The sequence below is a fragment of the Manis pentadactyla genome, chromosome X (genome assembly GCF_030020395.1).
Source record: "Manis pentadactyla isolate mManPen7 chromosome X, mManPen7.hap1, whole genome shotgun sequence".
In the NCBI taxonomy this organism is placed as follows: Eukaryota; Metazoa; Chordata; class Mammalia; order Pholidota; family Manidae; genus Manis; species Manis pentadactyla.
Genome location: NC_080038.1, coordinates 6577651 through 6599677, shown reverse-complemented (window position 1 = coordinate 6599677; position 22027 = coordinate 6577651). Strand labels below are relative to the sequence as shown.

The 22027-nt window shown below is 38.7% G+C and overlaps 2 protein-coding genes across 6 annotated transcripts in view; one reads left to right on the top strand and one right to left on the bottom strand.

Moving 5' to 3' along the window:
* The window catches only part of ARHGAP6 (Rho GTPase activating protein 6), a 430489-nt gene that overhangs the window by 300493 nt on the left and 107969 nt on the right, over positions 1–22027 (top strand). The gene's annotated exons all lie outside the window — the stretch shown is intronic.
* Positions 7922–14448, bottom strand: AMELX (amelogenin X-linked). Its single transcript, XM_057495812.1, is given in 5 exon segments — positions 7922–8084; positions 8087–8388; positions 8657–8688; positions 9986–10033; positions 12119–14448. Coding segments are annotated over 5 exon segments (522 nt in total). The 5' UTR covers positions 12173–14448; the 3' UTR covers positions 7922–7998.

Genomic DNA, 22027 nt, shown 5'->3' with positions numbered 1-22027 from the left:
TTGATATAGTAGATAGATAGTCTCTAAATGACTAGAATGGAGAGGAGTTTTATTTAAAATTTCAAGTTGCTCAAATGGTATATGTCTCCACATGTGTCCTTACTACACAGAAACTCAATGGGCATGTATGCTTGTGTGAGTGTGTGTGCGTGTGTGTGTGCGCATGCATGCATTTGTCCCATGTTGCGCTGTTGGTTTGAACCGCAAAATAGAAAAGAATGTAAATATTTTTCTGATGTTTACAGGCAGTCAACCCCCCTCAGGGATGCACTGAAGTCTGTGTTTTTTCTTTTATTTTTCCATCAGCTTAAATTTTGGCCTGTTCCCAGTGAACTAGTTTCTCTTTTGAGCAGAATTATTAATTTCGTTTTAGAAGAAAACTAGAGGGGGATCCCTTTTAGTGTGAACAGTTCAACCTGAGGAAGAACAGGGCACCTCTACAGTTCTTAGAAAATCCCCGTATAAGAGCATGATTCCTGGAATGCTTGGGAAATGACTTGGTCTGGAGAGTTGAGATGTTCAGTTTTAACTAGCAAGTCTGTTTTGTTTCATCTTTTGTTTAAAATCTTTGAATTAATAGGAATTGTTCTTCCGCCTCGGGAAGTAGTGTATAGAGCAGCCCTGTCTAATAAAACCCTTGGCGGTGATGGAAATGTTCTGTATATGTGCTTTCCAGTATGGTAGTCACTAGCCCCATATGGCCTTTTAGCACTTTCAAGGTGTCTAGTGTGACTGAGGAACTGATTTTTAAATGTTATTTAATTCTTTTAAACTGGAATAGCCGCATAAGGATGCATACTAACAGCATGATTTTAGAGTATAATGACCAGTTCATATATGTCTCTGATTTCAAATATTCCATTGTACAATCACCCTACATATCTTAATTTTGATTGGGAAAATGTAGCAACTATTACTGTCTCTGACAAATTTAAGATTACTTCCAGGTAATCTTGGAACCTCCATCCTTAATACATGCGCTCAAAATAGGTGGTTATGCTGTGGAAAACAATATGGAGGCTTCTCAAGAAACTAAAGATAAAAATACCATATGACCCAGCAATTCCACTTCTGGGAATTTACCCAAAGAAAGCAAAGTCACTAATTTGAAAAGATATATGCACACCTGTGTTCACTGAAGCATTATTTACAATAGCCAAGATACAGAAACAACCCAAGTACCCATTGATAAATGGATAAAGATGTGGTCCATATACATGATGGAATACTACCCAGCCACCAAAAAAAAAGAAGGAAATCTTGCCATTTGCAACAATGTGGATGGACCTAGAGGATATCATACTAAGTGAAATAAGTCACATAGAGAGAGACAAACATCATATGATTTCACTTATTTGTGGAATCTAAAAAACAAAACAAACAAAAAAGAAATAGATCCATAAAGACTGACAACAGACTGTTGGTCACTGTAGGGAGGGGGTGGGTGGTGGGTGAAAAAGGGGATTAAAGGGTACAGACTTCAAATTGTAAAATAAGTTAGTCATAGGAATGGAAGTACAACATAGAGATACAGTATAACCAAAATATTGTAGTATCTTGGTCCGGTAACAAGGGGTTACTACACTTACTATGGCAAACATTTAATAATATATTTAATTACTGAGTCACTATGTTGTACATCTGAAACTAATATAATATTGTATATAAGTATATTCCAATAAAGAAATATAAGTGGTCATGGAAATACAGCCTGGAAATTGCCTTAGTAGTTTGTATTTTCCTTTGCCCTTTCTAGTAAATGAAGTGTGAGCATTTTCTAGTTAGTTGGAGTTGTTATTGACTGAAGTTGAGCTCTTCAGATGATTCAGACCTAGTGTCATTAAGCATAGGAGAGGAAAACGTACATTACAGCCAGTTGAAGCCTGAAAGTGAAATTAGGAAATTGATGAGTTGTAAGTCAGCGTAGTTCAGCTGTTGTTTGAATCAAAAGAGAACCCAATTTAATGTGAAAAGTTGCTGCAAACCCCAAGCTCTTTAAGGGTTTAGGGCCTAGACATTGGGTTTTACCTTCCACTTGCCTACTCTTTGAACCTAGTTAAACTTAGAATTTCAGCAGGAACTATCTTGATGGTCATTTCTCTATTTTATTTTATTTGGGTTGTTTCTAAATTCTTCTTCCTTCACTTTATAATGCTCATCTCTTCCTTGTTGTTTGATTATATCATTCATTTTTGTTCCTGCTAAAGACAGTTGCTCCTATCCCTTCACCCTTCTTTGGTCAAAATATATCTCTGAAAATCAAGTACGTGTGAGCTGATTTCTACTTGGAACGTACCTGAAGGGGACCCACTGAGATCCAAAGATCACATCAAAGGGAACTGAAGGAAGGAGGTGTGTCTGGCTTGGAGCACAAGAAAGGGAGAATCAACTTTTAAAAAATTAAATTTGTTTCTGATTACACAAATAATTTATGTTCATTGTGGAAAAATTGGATCTTTGTACAAACAGTTACATCTGCTTCCTGGTTTTTCTATGCATATTTATGTGTGTGTGTTTGAACTAATTACATGTTATGGTCACATGTAATAGTCACATATGATATACAGTCTTGGTCTTAAATTTTAGTTTATCACATTTTCTCATCTAATCAATTTTCTTCTAAAGTATACTTTTTATCATAGTATTCCTTCAGATAAATATAAGAAAATTTAAGTGAGGTCCAATTTCTTACTGGTATATACAATGCTGTAATCAGTATCTTTCCAGGCATGTTGATGACTCTCTTAGTGTCGTTCTTAGGCATGTGTTTGCACCTTGGAGAAAATTATGCATATTGAAGCCCTCATTAACAAAGAGTGAGTGAGAGCAGAGCAGATTTCAAATTTATTAGTGGCATGGGAGTGGTTATGGGGAGATGAGAGTGTCCTTAATTTCAAAGACATAGCACAGCTGGGTAAATAATCTATGTTTGCTTTTTTCCTGATTTCTGAACTCTTTAGATATAAGTTGGGTTTATTAACGCATTTATGATCAGTATTGCTATTTGTTTCAGCCTGGACTTTGAGTCTTGGTCATTATTATCTAGTGTTTTCTTCCATGTTTGATTCAAATACATACAACGTTGGGCAGCTGATTAAGCTTGAGTTTTAATGAATTAGAAATGTTGGTTTTTATATTTTATATCTTCTGCAGTTCACATCAGCTACATTATACTATGTGATGACAGCCAAATACATCTATAAGTCAGAATTTTGTCACTTGGGGCCATCCACCACAGTTGAGGAATCAGGAAATGAAATACAGTTGACTCTTGAATAACATGGGGGGTTAGGGGTAACAACCCACTATGCAGTCAAAAGTCCATGTATAATTTTTGACTCTCCAAAACTTAATTACTAATAGCCTACTGTTGACCAGAAGCCTTACCAATAACATAAACAGTTCATTAGCATATTTTCTATAGGTATTGTTTACATTTCTCTTGACTGCAAATGGCGCCATGTACAATCTGTGTTTGTGTGTAACTTTTTATAATAGATTTGTGTATATTTTATGATAATGATAAAATAGACTGGGATCTACATATATTTTATGCTTTCATAGCATACTTCTTTTTCTTAGTTTTTTCAATGTTTCTAGGCTATGCAGTTCATTGTTTTTTTAATTGTTGTAAAATTTTCCAAGATATTTATTGAAAAAAATCCACATGTAAGTGGACCTGTGCAGTTCAAACATGTGTTGTTCAAGGGTCACCTGTAGTCTCAAAGCGACTGTGGAGCTTCCAGAATAACAATCCCAGTGCCAACGTACTTTATTTTGTTAGGGAGAAAACGTACACAAAATAAGTTACATTTTAGAAGCTGTAAATATTCATTAACAAAAAGAAGAGGTGATAGCCAAGAACAGTAACAATGAGAGGGAAGTACAGGGCAATTTAAAACAGGGGTAAGAGCCTTATTTTATTACTTCTGAATTTTCAAGGCAACACACCTCACTGATAAGTGTTTATAAGTCTCATTCTGGACCATCCAGAAGGTGCTATGTTGTGGTTAATATACATTCTTTAATGTGGTAGAACAATGTCCATTATAGAAGACAAGCATGAAGATGATTATATTAAAACACATGTTAGGGCATTTAATATACAAGTTCAGTTTTTTGTAAAATTAATTTAGGCAGTACATCTCATTTCATAGTGAATATTCTTCAGAGTCCAAAGCCTGATTTTTTCCCTTGTCATTCAAAATCTGATTTGAATATATGTGTGTATATTATTTGAATTATTGTAAAAGAAGAATTATTTTGTCAATGACTTTCCCAAAAAGAGAATTCTCTTATATCAGACGAATTGGAAGAGACTCCAGTCAGACTCCAAAATTTGTATTCTTTCCAATATCACAAATAGTTTCCAAGAAACATAATCCCTTACACCCTTAAACTGTTTCTCAGTAGCAGTAAATGTAATGGCGATGTTTTCCTGAGCTGTAGAAGGCAAAGTGTGTGTGTTGGGGGGGGTGGTGTATATTTTGAAGAATACACCAGGATATCTATCTATTTATCTATCTATCTATCTATCTATCTATCTATCTATCTATCTATCTATCATCTATCTATCTATCTATCTATATCTATCTATCATCTATCTTTCTATCTTTCTATCAGATTTTTTTCAGGAAAGCCACTGACAAACTGTTTCCCCTTAATCCTGGCCATAAAAGCTTTACATCATTGGAAGAGACAGTTTTCTGGCACGACATAAATGATGGGGGTCCTGATATTAATGTCAGGACCCATTAATCAGTTATGACCCACAGTTGAAAAACACTAGCATAGAAATAGAGTATGTCATCCATCTAGGGGTAGACAGTTGCAGGGTTGGTTAATTCAGGGGCAGTGATACCCCAAAGAACCTAGGGGCGTTCTGTCTTTCTACTGCCCCTCCTGGGCAAAAGATGGCAGGCACAGTTCCAGGCATCACATCCTCAAACATAGATCCAAAGATAGAACAGTACTTTTTTCTAGCATTTATTTATTTATATTTTATAAATATGTATCTGTGTGTGTGTGTGTTTTAAAATTAGAGGGTAATCTTTTTCCCCAGAAGCTTCTCCTCTCCTAGCCTACTTCCCTGCGGGCCTCATTCATTGTTCAAGTTCCAGCACAATCCATCCCTAAACCAGTCACTCGCAAGGGCAATGGATGCCTATTTGGTATGGCTGTGGTGTGTTATCAGTACCATAACTAGCAGGGAAGAAACAGTCATTCCCCGGGACAGGGAAAGGGGTTCATCTCTCCTGAGCTTGTGGAAGGCCAGATGCTGGGGTTAATTCCAGCTCTGCCAAAAAGGAATGAATGGTGAGGAAAGCTGTTGGGCAATTAGCTGTTGATGTCTGCCCTACTCGCCAGAGCATATTGACTATACTTCTGTCATAGTGCTAAATGCTATTAGCTTCTCTTACTATTTGTGAGATTATTTCATCCTTTTGGTAGATTCCAGATTCTCTAAGGACAGGGGCTTCCTGTTTTTCACCAGAACATGGGATCACGCCTTGCCCTAAGGGGTGATTAGTATTTACCAAATTGATTAGAATTGGCCCATGCCCATTGATTAAATGCTTGCTTACTTTTTTATTGAATCTAAATTCTTTAAAATCACGTTATTTGTTTGAATAGCGACACTCTCCTAGTAAAGTTCTGTTTCTTCATTCCAGAAAAATGATTAAGGGGCCTTAATCATAAAGGTACTGGCATTAAGTTACTGTGGGTGCTGTGTGATATAAACTCTAAAAAGACTGTTTACATTCTGTGTGGGTGTAGAAGGAAGAAAGGATTTAAATATAAATACAAGTGGGAAAGAAAACTTGTATTGAGTCCATTTCATGCATCTGTTAAAATTTTGAAGACTACCCAGGAGAATTTATCATCTTAAAGGTTATGAAGTGAAAGAAATGACTTGTATATAAAATCCGTGATTCTGTATTTGAAGTTCCATTTAATAAAAGTGTTCTTAGGAAAACAAATTACCTCAATAACTGAAAATTCAGTACATTATTATGCATATCACATAATTTCATTTTAAAAATCTTTTTCAATAGAATGAGATCAAAAGACCAGGTTTTGGTTACTAATGTAGTAGGAAGTTTAAAGCCAGTGTGCCAAGTCTTGATGTGTTTTGTAACATAAATGTTTCTCAAGAGCTTATCTTTTTCAATGTAAAGAATTCTTCATATAAACTTCCCTTCCTTTGGTTCTGGTTTAGCGACTGTACTTGTTCATAATTTCACTTTGTCAACTATTATAACTACTGCATAAACATCTGCTTTTTACAAGATTTGAGATAGCCTAACTTAAATTTTCTCTATGAAGAAATACAGTCCTCATTTGCCTGCAGAATGGTCAATTTGTCGGTGTAAATGAGCAGTTCCTCCTTTATTCAAGAATAGCTATTTTCCGATCTTTTAATCCTGAAAAACAACAGCAGAAGGAACAGCCAAAATAATTTACAGATATTCCTGCGAGTGCCTGCCATTTACAATAACACATATGGCTGCCCTTTTGCCAAAACAACATAAAACCATTTGAGCTGAACTCTATAATAAATTTTTGCAGTTGCTTTGTTATTTCATTGTCATTAATAGGAGGTGTCGGGGAGGGAGGCCTCTGCCTTCAGGACACAGAAAACTATTCATTAATAGTAAAATAACAATTGCCACCTTTTACTGAGTGCCTCCTGTATGCCAGGCTATGAGCTCATCTCTTTGTTTTATTTTCGACAGAGCAACTCAAAGGAGCTATCGATATTTATACTCTAATTTTCATAGGAGTTTTTAAAGAGTTCAAACTACCTGGCCAAAGTTACTGTTCTATAAACAGTTCTAGCAAGGTGTGAATACATTATAAAGTTCATGACCTTAATTATTAACAGAAATAAATAAATGGATTTTTTTGTATAAAGAAGAACATGTACGTGACTAGAATAATCAACTATAAGCACCAGGTTATTTGAGATACAATCAATTTCCAAAAATTCTGCCCTATATACTCCATAAATATGCTCATAATTGTGAAGCCATATATGGCATATATTATAATTTTTTTATTGGGAAACTGGTATTTGTACTTGGACAGAAGCTTGAAAATAATCTGATTTTGTGACTTTTTTTCTCTCACTTTCAAGAAGGGAAAGCACCCATAAATTTGAAGTAACTTGTACAATACCGTCCCCTCTTTGGGATCAAAGCCAGAACTGGAACCCAGGTCTCCTAACTCCCCATCCAGGTCATTTCCACCCCACCCATCCCTGCTTCTTAGTAGAAAATCATCAATAGCATTTATAACTTGGGAGTACATTTGGATACATACACACTGTAGAATTCTATAACCTCATACACACAGAAGTAAGGGTTTATGGGTATGGATAAGGGTCATTTGTTGTATTGATAATTTCCCACTCTTGAAAGAATTTTCTGTGGTGGAAGATTTTGTGCATAATTGTGAAGACATCTTGCTGAAAGCTTAGCATCCCAGCACTGAAAAGGAATCTAATAGTTTGTCTAGCTTAGCTTCCTCCAAATTAGATTAAAAACCACTTTGGACAGGTGATCTTCCTTTCTGTCTTTAAAGAGATTTCCTACCTACCTTTTGTAACCTGTTCAAGTATTTGCATCCTTTCACTCCCCAAAATTACTCTCTTTCATCTTTGGTGCAATTCTAGACTATTCTTGCTAGTCAAATCCTTGAAAGATAAGGAGAAATGATGTTCCCTTATACTATTGTTCTTAAAATTAATGGGTTTCAGTAATATATATTCTGGTTGGATTTAAAAATATTCATAGAATTTAAACCCACCGTAAAAGCTATGGTCTTAATTACTAAGCCATTTGGATAAAATCATTTATAATATAAAGTTACAACGCATGTGTGTACTAACAGAGTCATTGACCTCTGGTTACTGAAACTCTAGACCCTAGATTGTTCGAGAACTTAGACTCTAGGGGACAGTTTTGCTTTACTATTCTCACAGATGTTCTAGTGGCTTCAAGGTATACTCAGCACTCGCTCCCGCTTGGTCTTGTCTGTTGCTGGCCAAGCTTCTGGAGGCAGGTCAGGAAGCACGGGGGACGCTGCATGGGGAACATCGGAGGCAGAGGTGGCTGTGGCGGCAGGGGCTGAGGCTGGAAGGGCTGCTGGGGGTGTAGAGGGAGGTTTGCCTGGTGGAGTTGGGTCAGAGTCCTAGAATGTTGGCCAGGAACTGGCATCACTGATTGCTGGGGGACTACAGGCTGCTGAGCTGGCACCACGGGGGTGTGGTGATGAGGCTGCAGGGTGTGATTCGGGGGATTCTGCTGGGACAGCACGGGAATGATTTGGTGGTGCAGCCATCCACCCATGGGTTCGTATCCATAGGAAGGGTACCGGTGAGAAGCAGAGAGTCAGGTTTACCATTAGCTCCGTTGACTTGCAGCTGGAGAAGTGGCAATGCTTTCCTTGTCATTTTGACAGTATAGGTATTTATTCATTTTTTCCTGTGCAAGAATTCCCTACTGTGTACACAGATACGACTTTTAGAAACTAGATTTCCCATAAATACCTGCATGTGGCATAGATGTATTATTTCACTTAAAAGCGAATTGAAATGCATGCTGAATATTTTAAGGGAATAAAGAACAAAAAAAATCTGTATTCTGGCTGCCTTATGCTCTGGTACCACTTCAGAGAGGTCAGCACCTTAAGAGAAACAGACATTAGAACACATTTGTTTTAATTTAGTTACATGAAATATAGATTCACTAATGCAACCCTGTCAATATTGATAGCCTGAAAATATCAATTCTACAGAAGAAAGACTCCGGTAGATCTGTGTTAGGGGCTTCCTAGTTGTTGGCACCATGTTATATCCGTCACACACGTTTTTCATGTTTCCTCACATACTCTGAGGGAAGTATCATCACCCTCATTTTTATAGACAAGGTCATGAAGATCTAGAAGTTCCTGAGCCTGGCTGAGGTTGCAAAGTCATAATCTGCTTAATTCCACAGCTCCTGCTCTTCTTTGTAAGAGCAAAGCAGAAAAATTAACGGGGCACAATTAATGATTTGCTGTCACAATGAAAGAAATAAAAGATGCAGAAACACTGTCCCTCATCTTAGAAACACAGATTTTCTGGTCAAATATGTCAGCGTTTTAAAGTTTAACAGAAAATTTGGCTCTCATTGTCATTAACACTTTTCCTCAGCTTCTCTGAGGAAACAGACTCACAGATGGCCACCTGAACCCATGAAAGGCATTCCTTTCTACATAGCATATACCCTGGTAGCCACAGATCCAGGGACTCCTTCAAATAGTACTAGAGCATTTGAGATCAGTACAACAGACAGTTATTAACTGTGCTCAACTTATACTTGACAAAGTACCTTTTCTATTGCTCAACTATTTTGCTCCCCAGACGGTATTTTGAAATGTGGGTATTATGATTATTTCCCTTCTCCAAATGAGAACACCAAAGTTCCAAAAAGAGAAATGATTTGCCCAAGGTTGCATGGTTAGTATGGTTAAGCTGAGCCTCAAACCTGGTTTCCAGAAATCTCACGCTTTCCATTGCTCTGCAGAATGTCTCATGGACCACTTGGTCACCAATTTTTCAGTAAAGGCAAATGAGAATCAGGAGTTTTATAGCTGGAAAGGGTCTTAAATAACATCTTACCTGATTCTCCACATTCTACGGGGTGGATTAGAACAAAGCTGTCCAGCCAGAGTTCACTTTCTTCCCTATCATGCACCCTCCCTGACTGGCAGTTCACAATGGATAATTTTATAACCATATAAGGAGAAGAGACCGAGTTAGAGAAGTCCAGGTAGGAATGTGCTGGGGCAATGCAGGCTTGAGATGACCCATCAGGGCTTAAGCAGGAAGCTGGTAGTGGGAACTAAGGAACATCTTGAATGTAGAATCAACACACTATTCTTTACAGAGCCCAGGGCATGAACTCCAACAATGGTCAAAATCAGTAAAGAGAAAAATTACCGCATAGCTGAAGTTGATATAACCAGGGTCCCCCGGATGAGGTGGGAGCTTTTATAGGAAGGGGAAAAGAAGAAGAAAAAGGAAGAGGAGAAGAAGAGAGAGAGAAGAGATTGAGTCAATAAGCAATTGTTCACATTAAGGGAGACTGAAACTACTTTTTAGAAAAACTGTGTAGTGCAGAATACATTTGAGGTTTTCTTTTAGTTTGAACATGTATGCTGGGTAGGAGAGAAGCTGTCTTGTTTTAAAAAGGTCCAGACCAACTGAATGACTTTCCCAGGGGTTGTAGTCTTATGGTGGGAGACCTGGAATCAGAAATCAGTGCACATCCTCCAGTGATCTTTGGACACCCCTCCATGTGGTCAGTTCATCCTACTCTCTCCTACCCACTATTCCACTTCTTGATGAAACTCACTCCATGTTGGGAAGAGAGAGATGTTTCTCCCACACAATTACAAAATAGTAACAAGAAGAGAACTGTCTCACAAACCTTCCCTTACAGATCAGGAGGTGGATAAGTGCTTAAGTATCAAGGACATTCCTCATAATTGGCATGAAAAGTAAATAACGCATCAACAGTAATGAACCAACTACAGGGGAATTATTGATGACAGAACAAGATAGGTGCAGTACAGTGGAAACATTATAAATCCTATGGAAAATGAAAGAGTTGACTTATGAAGTTTGGGCTCATTATTCTGTCAATGTTTTTATGGCAGAATTTTTTTTTAATTAAGGTATCATTGATATACAATCTTATGAGGGTTTCACATGAACAACATTGTGGTTTCAACATTCACCCATATTATCAAGCCCCTCCCACACACACCCCATTGCAGTCTCTGTCCATCAGCATAGTAAAATGCTATAGAGTCACTCCTCATCTTCTCCATGCTCTCCTGTATGGCAGAAAAAAATTTAAGTTCAAAATAAAAATACTATCTGAATAATTGTCTAACCCAGGACTGTCTGTCCATCAAAAGTGGAGGTCAAGTGACTGATGCCTGCATTGTGGAATTCTGGTTGGCCCCAGAGCTGGGGAGAGAGAGAATCATGCAGAACCTCTCAGACAGCAAGCTCATTAAGGCTCTATTGTTTTTAAGTGCTCATATTTCATAATAGTGTTTAATTTGTTCTCATCTGAGTGTGAATTATTTTAGCAGGATAGGTAACTGCTTTTCCTACACCTTGTGGGTGTAAGTCCTCGGAGAGCAGGGCAGGGGTGTTGAGTTGTGGAGTAGAAAAGTGACTGAATTTGTAATGCAGGGAAGCCTCAGGGGACGAAGAATTGCCATAATGCGGGATGTCAGGGAGGCAGAGCACAGCAACTGGGTCTTGTGGGTAAGAGAGGAAGAGAGGGGGCAGATATGCAAGCTTTTCTGGCTTCTGGTTGTCTCAACTGCTCTTAATGCCACCAAAAAGCAGATGGATCCTGCTTTGCCTGCATGTGATCTCAGCTCTCTGACCTTATGTACCTGCATCTAGAGAGAATATCAGACTTGTTGGTCCTTGGCACCTCTGAATGTAAACTATATCCGTACGTACTGGGCACAGACAGGGCTCTGGAGCCGCAGGGAAGTTGCACTTAGTAGGTGCGCCCGAAGGAAGGCGGCCTCTGAGGAGAGGAGTTGGTTCAAGAAGGGAATTCCTAACACAGAAATCTTGCAGTCCAAAGGATAACAGCAGTGGAGTTTGAAGGGCAGGAAGAGATTTGGACACTTGTGAGAAATTGAGTTTTAGAGAAAACTGGCATTTTTGTAGCATTTGCCTATGGCAATGAAGAACTTTTTTGGAAGCCTTTCAAGGTCTCTTCCAGAAGTTTTCTCCATCTAGAGCTGGGCGGTGATATTTACATGCTAACTGCTTCAGCAGAATCTCCTGGAAGGTTTGTTAAAATTCAGAGTCCAAGGCCCCACCGCAGTGGCACTGAATCAGAATTTCTGTGGAAGCATCTGAGAATCAAGTTTTTTTTTGTATAACAAGCATTTCAAAGTGTTTCTTAAACACAGAGACATTTGAGGACTTCTGATCTTTTACTGTTTCAAACTCGAATGCTTACCAACAGTAGGGCAGACTCTTATTTCCAAGCCTGTGTAGTTGGACATTGACTTGTACAGCTGCTGTTTTACTCACGGGCATAGCGAAGGCTGCTCCCAGGAGGCAGGCAGATAAAATCCAGATCCCCATTTCTGGATGGCCCTGAAATATAAGTCAACACCCACTTTTCTTATCTCTCTGCAAATATGGACATAATTAATAATTCATAAAACCCATATAATTTGTATTAGTCAGCTGCTAGTAAAAAGGATGGGGCTATTCTTTGTGAGGTTACTTCATTCCTACATGATTTCCAGTCCTCAGCCCACTTCCTTGTTTCTGGAGTCACAGTAGTGATAAAGATGCTTTTCATTTAGGTTGAGAGCTGAACAAGTTGTAGGGACATGAATGATCCATCGTTACGTGATTGTGCATGGCATTTGCCTATACCTGTGTAGCCTATAGAGTCGTAGAAGCTAAGTGTAGCTTATAATTAACAGCCAAAAGAATTGAGTTGACTCTAAAAGTTGAGAAAATCAAGGAGCACAGTATTTGATAATTTTATAAGCAGAACTAACAGAAACATTTTTTTCTACAATCTTCCTGAGCGTTGCTACTGTTGAGAATAAAAACTAATCATCTGAGAAAAGACATTAAATAATTTGCCAAAATGGAGTAAGGAAGGAGTGGAGTGAAGTTGCAGGGGCTCCAACTGGGATGACTACAGGCAAGCCTCTCAGGTAACATCTCTGAGGTCTAGATGTGGAGCAAAAGATGTGGATGAACAGAAGGGAGAGGACGGCGCTAATATTCTGTGATTATTTCGTGAATTTTGAATGACTTCTACTTAAAAGATGTCATATCTAGTCATTGGCATTTTCCTTTTGTTTGATACCGCACTGTAATTATTCCACAAATAAGACCCTTGGGACATGAAGCAGGACAGGCAATCCGAAAACATGCACATTGCTTTGTGGTACAAATTATTGACTTCGAAAATTATCAGAAAGATCGTAGATTTTGCATAGAAAGTGAACATCATGTGTAATAATGCTGGCTCTGAAAGTACACAGACATTTTGTACCTCCTAAATCTGTTTTTTTTTCAAGTTTGAATTAATGAGAAAAATCATTTAGTTGATGTTCTATTTGATGTAATTAGATACAATGTTTTTCAAAGTAGTGGCTCACAGCCTGTTAAAAAATTATTTTTTATCTTAATTAGCAAGTAATTAAAATAAATATTTTGCTGAGAAATTTGGCTCTAAAAAGTAGATTCTGAAACTAAAGTATAAAATAATGTAAGCAAGCACTTTGCTGTATTGGAAAGTAAAATGATTCATTTAAGTGGTCAGAGTCTAATTAAATTATGGAGCAACTGAAGAAGTAATAGAACATTGACAGCATAAAGTATTACAAATGCAGAATACACTTGCATCTCTTGAACATGAAATGCAGAAAAATAAATAAGCACGATAGGAAGAATACCAAATTATGAATAAAATCCTCATACATTTTGAATACATATATGCAAAGTAAGTTTCTGTCTGAGACTCAGGGATGCTTGATTCTTTTGATTTCTCCCAACTAAGAACTCAATTTATGTTATTCACAGCACCTAGAACAGCCAATCAGGTTTCTGAAGGAAAAACGCATTGAGTATAAGTACAAATCCCTATATCATCAATTTTTAAAAGCTATGATCGAACATAAGGCTGCATGTTGTGATTAGTGCCTACAGAGTCTTTCATTGTGGCAATGATAGGTTTAACAGGCAGAATATTTCATCAGGCTGTTCTTAAGTTGGCAAGCAAGTTGACTGCACATGGTGATGTATTCAAATTTACTGTTAAGAAACAGCTATGTCATTGTCTGTGCCCTGGTTCTAGCAAACACAACATTGTCCATTGCAAAGAAAGACAAGTTAGAGGGCTGAGTTTCTATGGTGTAATCAACATGTCCTGTTAGGGTTCCCCTGCCCTTTGAGATCACAATAAATTGATTCAAATCCCTTTTCTGATAAAAACCTCCAAAATGTCCCCAATATTTCTCTGAGAGATCATAGTTTTGGGACCACCAGTGCTCTGTTTTCTACTTCCGTTGAAGGTATTTTCTCTGTTCCCTGTGGCCATTCTTTATCACCATTCTGGTGTCCACCAAAACAGGGGGCAACATCCCTTCTCCCTGGCCCCAGCCTGCAACTCATCTGCCATCCAGGCAGCCATGAGCTCAAGGTCATCACAGGGGCAAAACTCCTACTGAGGATCTGAAGGACAAGGCAAGGAACAAAAATGTATTTTGATCCTTGCAAATAAATGTTCATGCCACAGGGGACATTGCCCTGGCTCCCTGGCCCATATGGCAACTCAGCCTCCCTCTATAGGATGGCCCTTCTTTGCCCACATCCTTCTCATCCTTTTGGCCCAATCCCACATTGTCTTAGAAGCAATCCAAGTTCCTCCCTCTTTCGTTTTCAGAGCCTCTTTACTGCCCCTGGGGTTGCATTGTCCCCATGTCCTCAGCAGCCTCCCCTTTGCTTAAACAACCAAACCAAGCCCTTCTCTATCTAAGAGGATCTCTGATCCAGCCAAATGTCTTTTACTTTTCTACCTTAGAAAAGCATATGGATCTTTTCTTTTATTCTAGGATCTTGCAACAAGTGATAGGAGGTAGCTAAATGAGTTGTCCATCAATATTAGATCAATAAAGGAAATACTGAATATATACCCAGATACTCTTGGAGGTGTAGCCAGATCTCTTTGAGTACTTAAATAATATCTTTCAAGTTTGTATACGTATATATGTGTTTATATAGATGCTCCACATTGGCTAAATTACATTCAAGGACAAAATATCCATGAAAGGCAATGAAGTATTATGAAGAGCTGGAGGCTTAGACTTGCGTGGGTCCTGACCCAAGCTTCCCCAAGGGGTGAGGGACCATTGACAAGATACATAGCCTACCTGAGCTTTAATTTCCTCATCTGTAAAATGAGGATAATGATAAAACCTACCTAAGAGAATGAGTGTGTAAATGAATGAGAGACATCTCTGGGGGAAATGCAATCCTCTCTGACCTCATCACTTGGCACACAGTAAATGTTTTAAAAATGCTAATAAATAAGATTGTAAGGTGATCTTTGGGGATGAATTAGTAAGGAATGAAGAACCATTGTGGAGAAAGGTTGACCTTTTAATCATGAGACAGCGAAAAATTGCAAAGAAGAAAGTGGAAACTTGTAACAGGCAAAATGTGTGAATGAAAACAAACATAGAATATAGTTCTAAAAGCCAATTGTGTCCAGGGTTTGCACTTATTTATGAATATTTTTATTGGTGAATCATGTATCAGAGGCAAGATTCCCTTTGAAGAAAGTTGCAGAACGGGTTTGAGGGGAATTGCTTGGATGGGGAAGGGGCGGGGTGGGAGGTGTACTGCAAGGCGGTAAAACAGGAGGAAGAAGAAGGAAAATATAGATCATATTATATTCTTTTTCGATTCTTTTTCCTATTTTATTTCATTACATGTATTAGAGTGCCTGGAAAGATTTAGGACATATTTTTTCCTACAAAGCTGTGGTTAATCTCTCCTAATTAAGTCACGGTGAACTGTTAGTGGTCTTGTAGTTTCACAAGATCTATTTCATTACTGTTTCACCTTTCAAGAATGAGGGATCATATATTTGGCCGCAAGGATCAGCAGATCCTTTATTGTGGCCTTAATTTCTGTGGTCCACTGGATAGGGAGTTAGTGCCAATTCACCATGGACACTGGTTCAGGCCTTGATGACAAATACAGCTGAAATGATGTGGTTCTTTCTATTTATTGTCCCCCATTGCATATCTTGAGTCATAGAGTATTAAAATCCAGATCTCTCTGCTTGAAATCTCTTCCACATATGCAGTTTAAAAGTTACTCAATGCTTTGGGAAGAAAACAGAATTTCAATTGACAATTGTTTCCTATAAGCAATTATTTCATTTGTGAATAAGTTGACTTTATGAAACAGAATTTACTAGATTGAATACTTATTTTGTTATGTAGAGGCTATAATATTTTCACAGCATTTGTGTTCTTGTTTTTCTTGCTTTCTGATGTCAAATATTTTCTTCTCTTTTTAACATAATCACTATTTTAAAAATGGGTTATAAGCATGAAATATTTTCCTCTATGGCAATATCTCTCAACAACTGTGACAATATGACCCTGGACTATGTCTTCATTCACTTACACATTAGTTCCAAATATATGTGTTGAATACCTATGAACCTGAGACCGTTTGGTTACTATAGGGAGAAAATACATGCATGAATTTATCACTGTTTCTAAAAACTTGTCTCCAAAATGATAACTGAATGAACACCCTTAAATTATAGGTTCCCATTCTTACTTAGTGGGAAGGAGGAGGGTACAAGAAAAGTCTATAAAAATAACATATCAGGGTACCTTCTGACCCAGAACTAGCTGTTCCAGGTCCCTCCTGAGCCCTGTAGGATCAAGCAGAGGCTGCAAAGCAAGCCGTTTGTGTGGAAGGACCTCAGGCTGGGAGGCCTTCTACTCTTTGGCACACTCAGGAACCAGATGGTTCCTATCTGCCAGTGTTCAGAGATGAGGAAAGCATGGGGTAATCCAAGGCGGCAAGAATCTGACCCAGCGCTATTACACCCCTTCATTTGGGCTCAAATACTTACAATAAAGAGAGGCCATGGCTGTCAAGAGCCGAAGCAGTCTCAAGCTCTGAGAGGAAGCATGACTTAAAGGCCTTCATCCCTGCAAGGCCTGGCCTCAGACAAACAGTAGGCACTCAACAACAACACATTTATGTATACATATATGTAAATTTAAATATATGTATGATTTCTGTGTGGTGCTTGATAAATGTTTTTAAATGCCCTTGCCCATATTTTGTAGCAGTTATTCTTTTTCTCGCATTGCAGCTCATCGTACTTTGCTCTTCCCGGGTTGCTTTGCTTGCAGCTTCTCCCCTTCTGATTTGCTGCTTCTAATTTACAGTGTGCTGGAAAGGACTCTACCCAAGCTTGCTAGGAGTGTGTGTGGGGACTGCAAGGAGAGGGAGGCCGTAAGCAGTGTTCATCCGGGACCCTCCCTTTGGAGAAAAGCTCAAAAATTTCCGTCTTGTGGCCTTGATTTTTTGACTGTGGGAAGGATGTTTTGTTTTGTATTGTTTGGGGGTTTTTCCCTCTTGCTTAACTTCCTGTTTATAGCAGGGGTGGGGGTATGTGGGTAATATTTGGATAAGTCAGGTGTGATGAGTTCCGGAAGCCTTTCTGACCATCTATAGGAACTCAACTCTTAATCTTCTTTTAAAGCAGGCCTAGGATTGTCCAATATACTGAAATAATTTCAAGAATGAGTATTCTTAAGTAACTAGAGCCAAAGTCAGCTTGCAAATGTTTCTTCTGTAGACATTTACTTATAAGAAAGTATCATTCCTTAAGCTGGGGTGGAGCTGAACCCTGTTCAGAGCGCAGGTACACCACCACTGGTGCCAGTAAACACACTGACTCCCCTTTGCAACCCTTCTAAGTCACATATTGTGTCTCCCACTTCCTTGGAGCTCTTTGGTACCTAGAAAAATCTCTTTGACAATACAGGTATTAGGTAAATGTGTCACTTAGTTGATGAAAATGTAGAGAAGTTATCCATCACATTAAGAAAATATAAAAATGTCCTTGATCTTTCTGGATTCTCCTTAGACAAAGAACTCTTGCAGCTGTCTAGGTGGGCCTTTTGAACAGCTAAGACAGATAACTCAGCATCGCAGTCAAGTTCCTATGGACTTTCATGCAAATGGCCTCTGATAAAGGCCTAGGAAAGGGAGGCGTTGTAAGAGGTTTATAATCTATTATCCTTAATATCCTTATCACATTTGGCTCTAACCTGTTAGTTCAAATTGTAATATATTATAACCAAATATACTATGACAGATTACTTGATTTTTTAATCTGTGACTGTGTTTATTTGCTTAATGCAATAAAGCTTTATTGTTATTATTAGATTCTTGGGCTTCTAGAATCAGTTTAGCTCAAGGAATAATTTCAAAAGAGTAACAGCAAAAAACCCTCTCTCACCCATATTCACATACTTTATTTATTTATCAGGACCTACTCCAGAATATGGAATTAACTACATTTTATGGCTGGTTGCTTGAAGCTATGAAACAAAAAAAAGAGAGATCTTTTACTGGCTAATGACATTTAGTAAGTGAGTAGACTTGGGCCAAAAAGTATACAAAGAGCAGTAACAGAGGTAAGGAGCCAGGAAGAAGAAAGACACATGTAAGGAAAAGGAAAAGCTTTGTGATGATAATTCAAAGTGGTGATGATCAAAGGTGGTGACAGGTTCAGCAAGCTGCACGTGGCATGAAAAGAGGAAACTTATTAGTGGAGCGACAGGAAATAAAGCAGCTATACAGTAAAGGGACATGGTCCTAGGGTCATAAGCCCTGAACATATCCCTCAAAGGCCAAATTTGTGCTATAACTTCAACAGCCACTATCCCACACTTGGTATGTGCCCAACACAGTCACTGGCCTTAGAGCACAAAGATAAATGGACAGTGGTCCAGTTCTCAAACTCTCCACAGCCTCTAGAGGAATTCTCCATGCTGAGCTGGGGCAGAGAATGCTGGGAATAGGTGTTGGAACCAATCACCCTTCTCACCTTCAGGAAGCTGACACACTGCGTCTGCGTCTGTGTTTGTGGATGTGAGGAGGAGGGGAGAGAGAGCAGCAACACCAGAAGGCTCCAGGGGCTCTGGAAAAGGCAGGCCATCCGGAGTATTCCAACCGGCTTGGATCGGGAAGGGGCGTATTAATTGTAAATAAGGCCACCTCAGTCTTTCCCCTGAAGTCCTATACTTTCTGCTTCTGCAGTGATTGTGCATTAGCTGCTATGTGCAAACTGAATCATCAGGGAAAGATTTCATTTAGCCAGTGCCTGCCGTTTCCAAGGACAATATAAAGTAGATAGAGGTGTTTATGAACATTCAAAACAAAATGTCTACTAGTTAGGGCTGGTTCAAATCAACGATGGCACATATGCTATTCAAAAATGGGGGTGTCTGTGCGTGTTGACATAAGAAAGATGTTTGTGACACATAGTTAAAGGGGAAAATAGATTTTTTAAATCCTCTTTCTCTAAAAGGATTCGCCGCCTCCTCTTCCTCCTCCTCTTCCTCTTCTCTCCCTCTCACTCCCCTTTTTCCATTTGAAGAGACGTTCACCAAAATATTAATAGCAGTTGTCTAAGGGACTCATTCCTAAAGGTTTCTGGGAGTGCAAGATTTCATTTTATTTCTTTTAAATAATCCGTGAATGGAACAAATGCAGGGGAGATACAAGGAGTTTGGGGCACAGTATCTCTCATTCACATTCAGCAAGACTGATGAGTCAGTGGCAGTGCTTTACCTTCCACAGACCCTGGCTTGCTTTCATGTTCATTCTCGGGGAGAAAAAAGCTGAACATAAAATGAAAGACAAAGATATTTCTTAAGTGATAAGGTCCCTTTTAGATCACTAGTAGAAAATATCTTAATAATATAAGCACTCAAAGGAAGAGTTCATGCAACTTGTAATTTAAAGGTCCTGTAAGCTTTTGCTAAATATCTGGTGGAGCAATTTTCAATAAAGGGAATCATATGCAGATGGATAGTGTGCCCTTTGGGTTGTAATTAACTGGTAACTGTCAGGAGTGAAAAAGTTACATCTGTGTTAACAAAAGTAACACAGTAATGTTACAACAAGCATTTTTACTTCTGCTTATTGGGCAAAAGACACCAAAATAAGTTACACTTTCCTACTGGGCTTCAGCAGACACTTACAGAGGATGGGAGTTTCCAAACAAAAGTAATGTGGGACGTTGGAGAGGCCTTGCCTCTGTGGGACAGTCTCCGTCAGAACTGAACCTCCACCGTGCACCCCTGGTGCCTGACCTTGGCCAGTGTCCTTGACTCTTGAACACGTAGCTTATTCTCTGGAAAAATGGGAAAACATCAGTAAAGGAAAGCTGACAATGTCATTCAGTGTACATTTGACTCTTCTTAAACATGATTTCTAATATTGAAAGTGACAATTTTAGAATTGCTCAAGGAGGAAAGGACGCACATTCAAAGAAACAAAGGAAACAGTTCACCACCTGCGAGGTTGGCATTATCATTCCCACAGATTTGATACGCAGAGTTTCTTCTATTGTTCTTAGACAAAAACTCTTATATTGTTACACTTTAGAGCATGCCTTTTATTTTCATCTCTTAGTGTCAGAATACTCTTTTCATATGATCTGCAGATTCCGCAGGAAACAAGAAATATGTGGTGGGACCTAAGTACCAGCGATATCACCACATCTGGCTGTGCTGTCATTTCTGGTATCCATTCCACTGCTTGTTTTAGCCAGTGGCTCTAGGAACATGGACAGAGCCCTGAGCAGCTTTCCAGCTAGTATCCTCTTCATCACTTCCCTAAATTATATAAAATGCAGTAATAGCAGTGGAGAATTATTTCCAAACCTCTACAAAAGGATCACATCATGAATAGTTGTCTGCTTAGAGTATTAACTAGATCTGAAACTGATATAATTCTGAGGAATGAAGTAAATCAGGAGGAAGATCAAAGTTCAGTTCTGCTTACATACATTTTCCTATAGGGAATTTTTACTTGAAATTAAATAGATGCAATAGCCTGTCACAGAATTCTGTGGAGTGAGCGCACATTTGTTTTAACTGCAGATGACATTTTCCCTGTATAATGCTAATAAAGCTTTAGAATCATAAAATCTCCACTTTTTATCTTACCACGTATATCATCTTTATCAGCACTGTGCTCTTAGGAGAATCATAGTCCTGTGACAACTCTATTCTTGATAGTATTTCGTACATCTGCAGAATTTTTAAATCATTATGATCAAATATTCACTGTGTATCTAACAGCCATGGCATAGGACACATATAAATATGTGGCATGATACCCATACACTGCTGTATTATCTAGCTATGAAAAAGAATGAAATACTGGTTCATGCTACAACCTGTATGAAGCTTGAAAAGATGGTGCTAAGTGAAAGATGCCAGACACAAAGGACCATATGATTCTATTTCTAGGAAATGCCCAGAATAGGCAGAGACAGAAAGTAGACTCATAGTTGCCAGGGGCTGGGGGGAGAGAGGCATGGGGAGTGACTGCACTGCTAATGGGTTCAGATATTGGGGGTGGGAGGGATGTTCTGGAATCAGATAGTGGTGATAATTGCTCAACTTTGTGACTTAACTAAAAGCCTCTCAATTGTATGCCCTGAAATGGTGAATTTCGTGGTGTGTGAATTATATTGCCATCTAAAAAAAAGGCACATATCAAAAGTATATCCATGTCATTGATCTCTACCCTCAAGAAGCTTACAGTCTTTATACATTATGTAAAATATGGAACATGAAAAGCTAATCACAGGGCAACAGTGCAGAATAATAGTTCAAGAGTTGCCCCACAATGATACAGTTAGTTGATGATGAAGCTAACGTTTATCAAGTGCCAGCCAGTGTTCTGCTCTTTTACACATTTATGTATTTATCGATTACCTTCCAAACGACAGCCATGTTCTAAGTTCATAGGCTACCTCACTGAGTAAAAGACACGTAGATACAATACATATAGTAAAGGAAGGATGTGTTCGAAAGTGAGAAAGGCTAAGGAAAAGGAAATGGAGGTGGGTGGGGGGATGAGAAGTGCTGAGTTGCAAATTTCAGTAGGGTGGTCAGTTTTAAACAAACGCTTGAAGGAGACTACGCGTTCACCTGAGCATCTCTAGGGTTGGGGGGCCAGCATGAAGCCGTTAACATGGAGGTGTGCTTGGGGTGTTGGTGAACTGGCAGGAACCTAATGCTGCTGGTGTGGTATGAAGGCAAGGGTGTAGTACAGGATGAGATCCGAGAGGTGACATCATGAAGAGCCTCCATGCTCTTAGCTAAATGTAGAATTCCTTACCTAAAATAACTG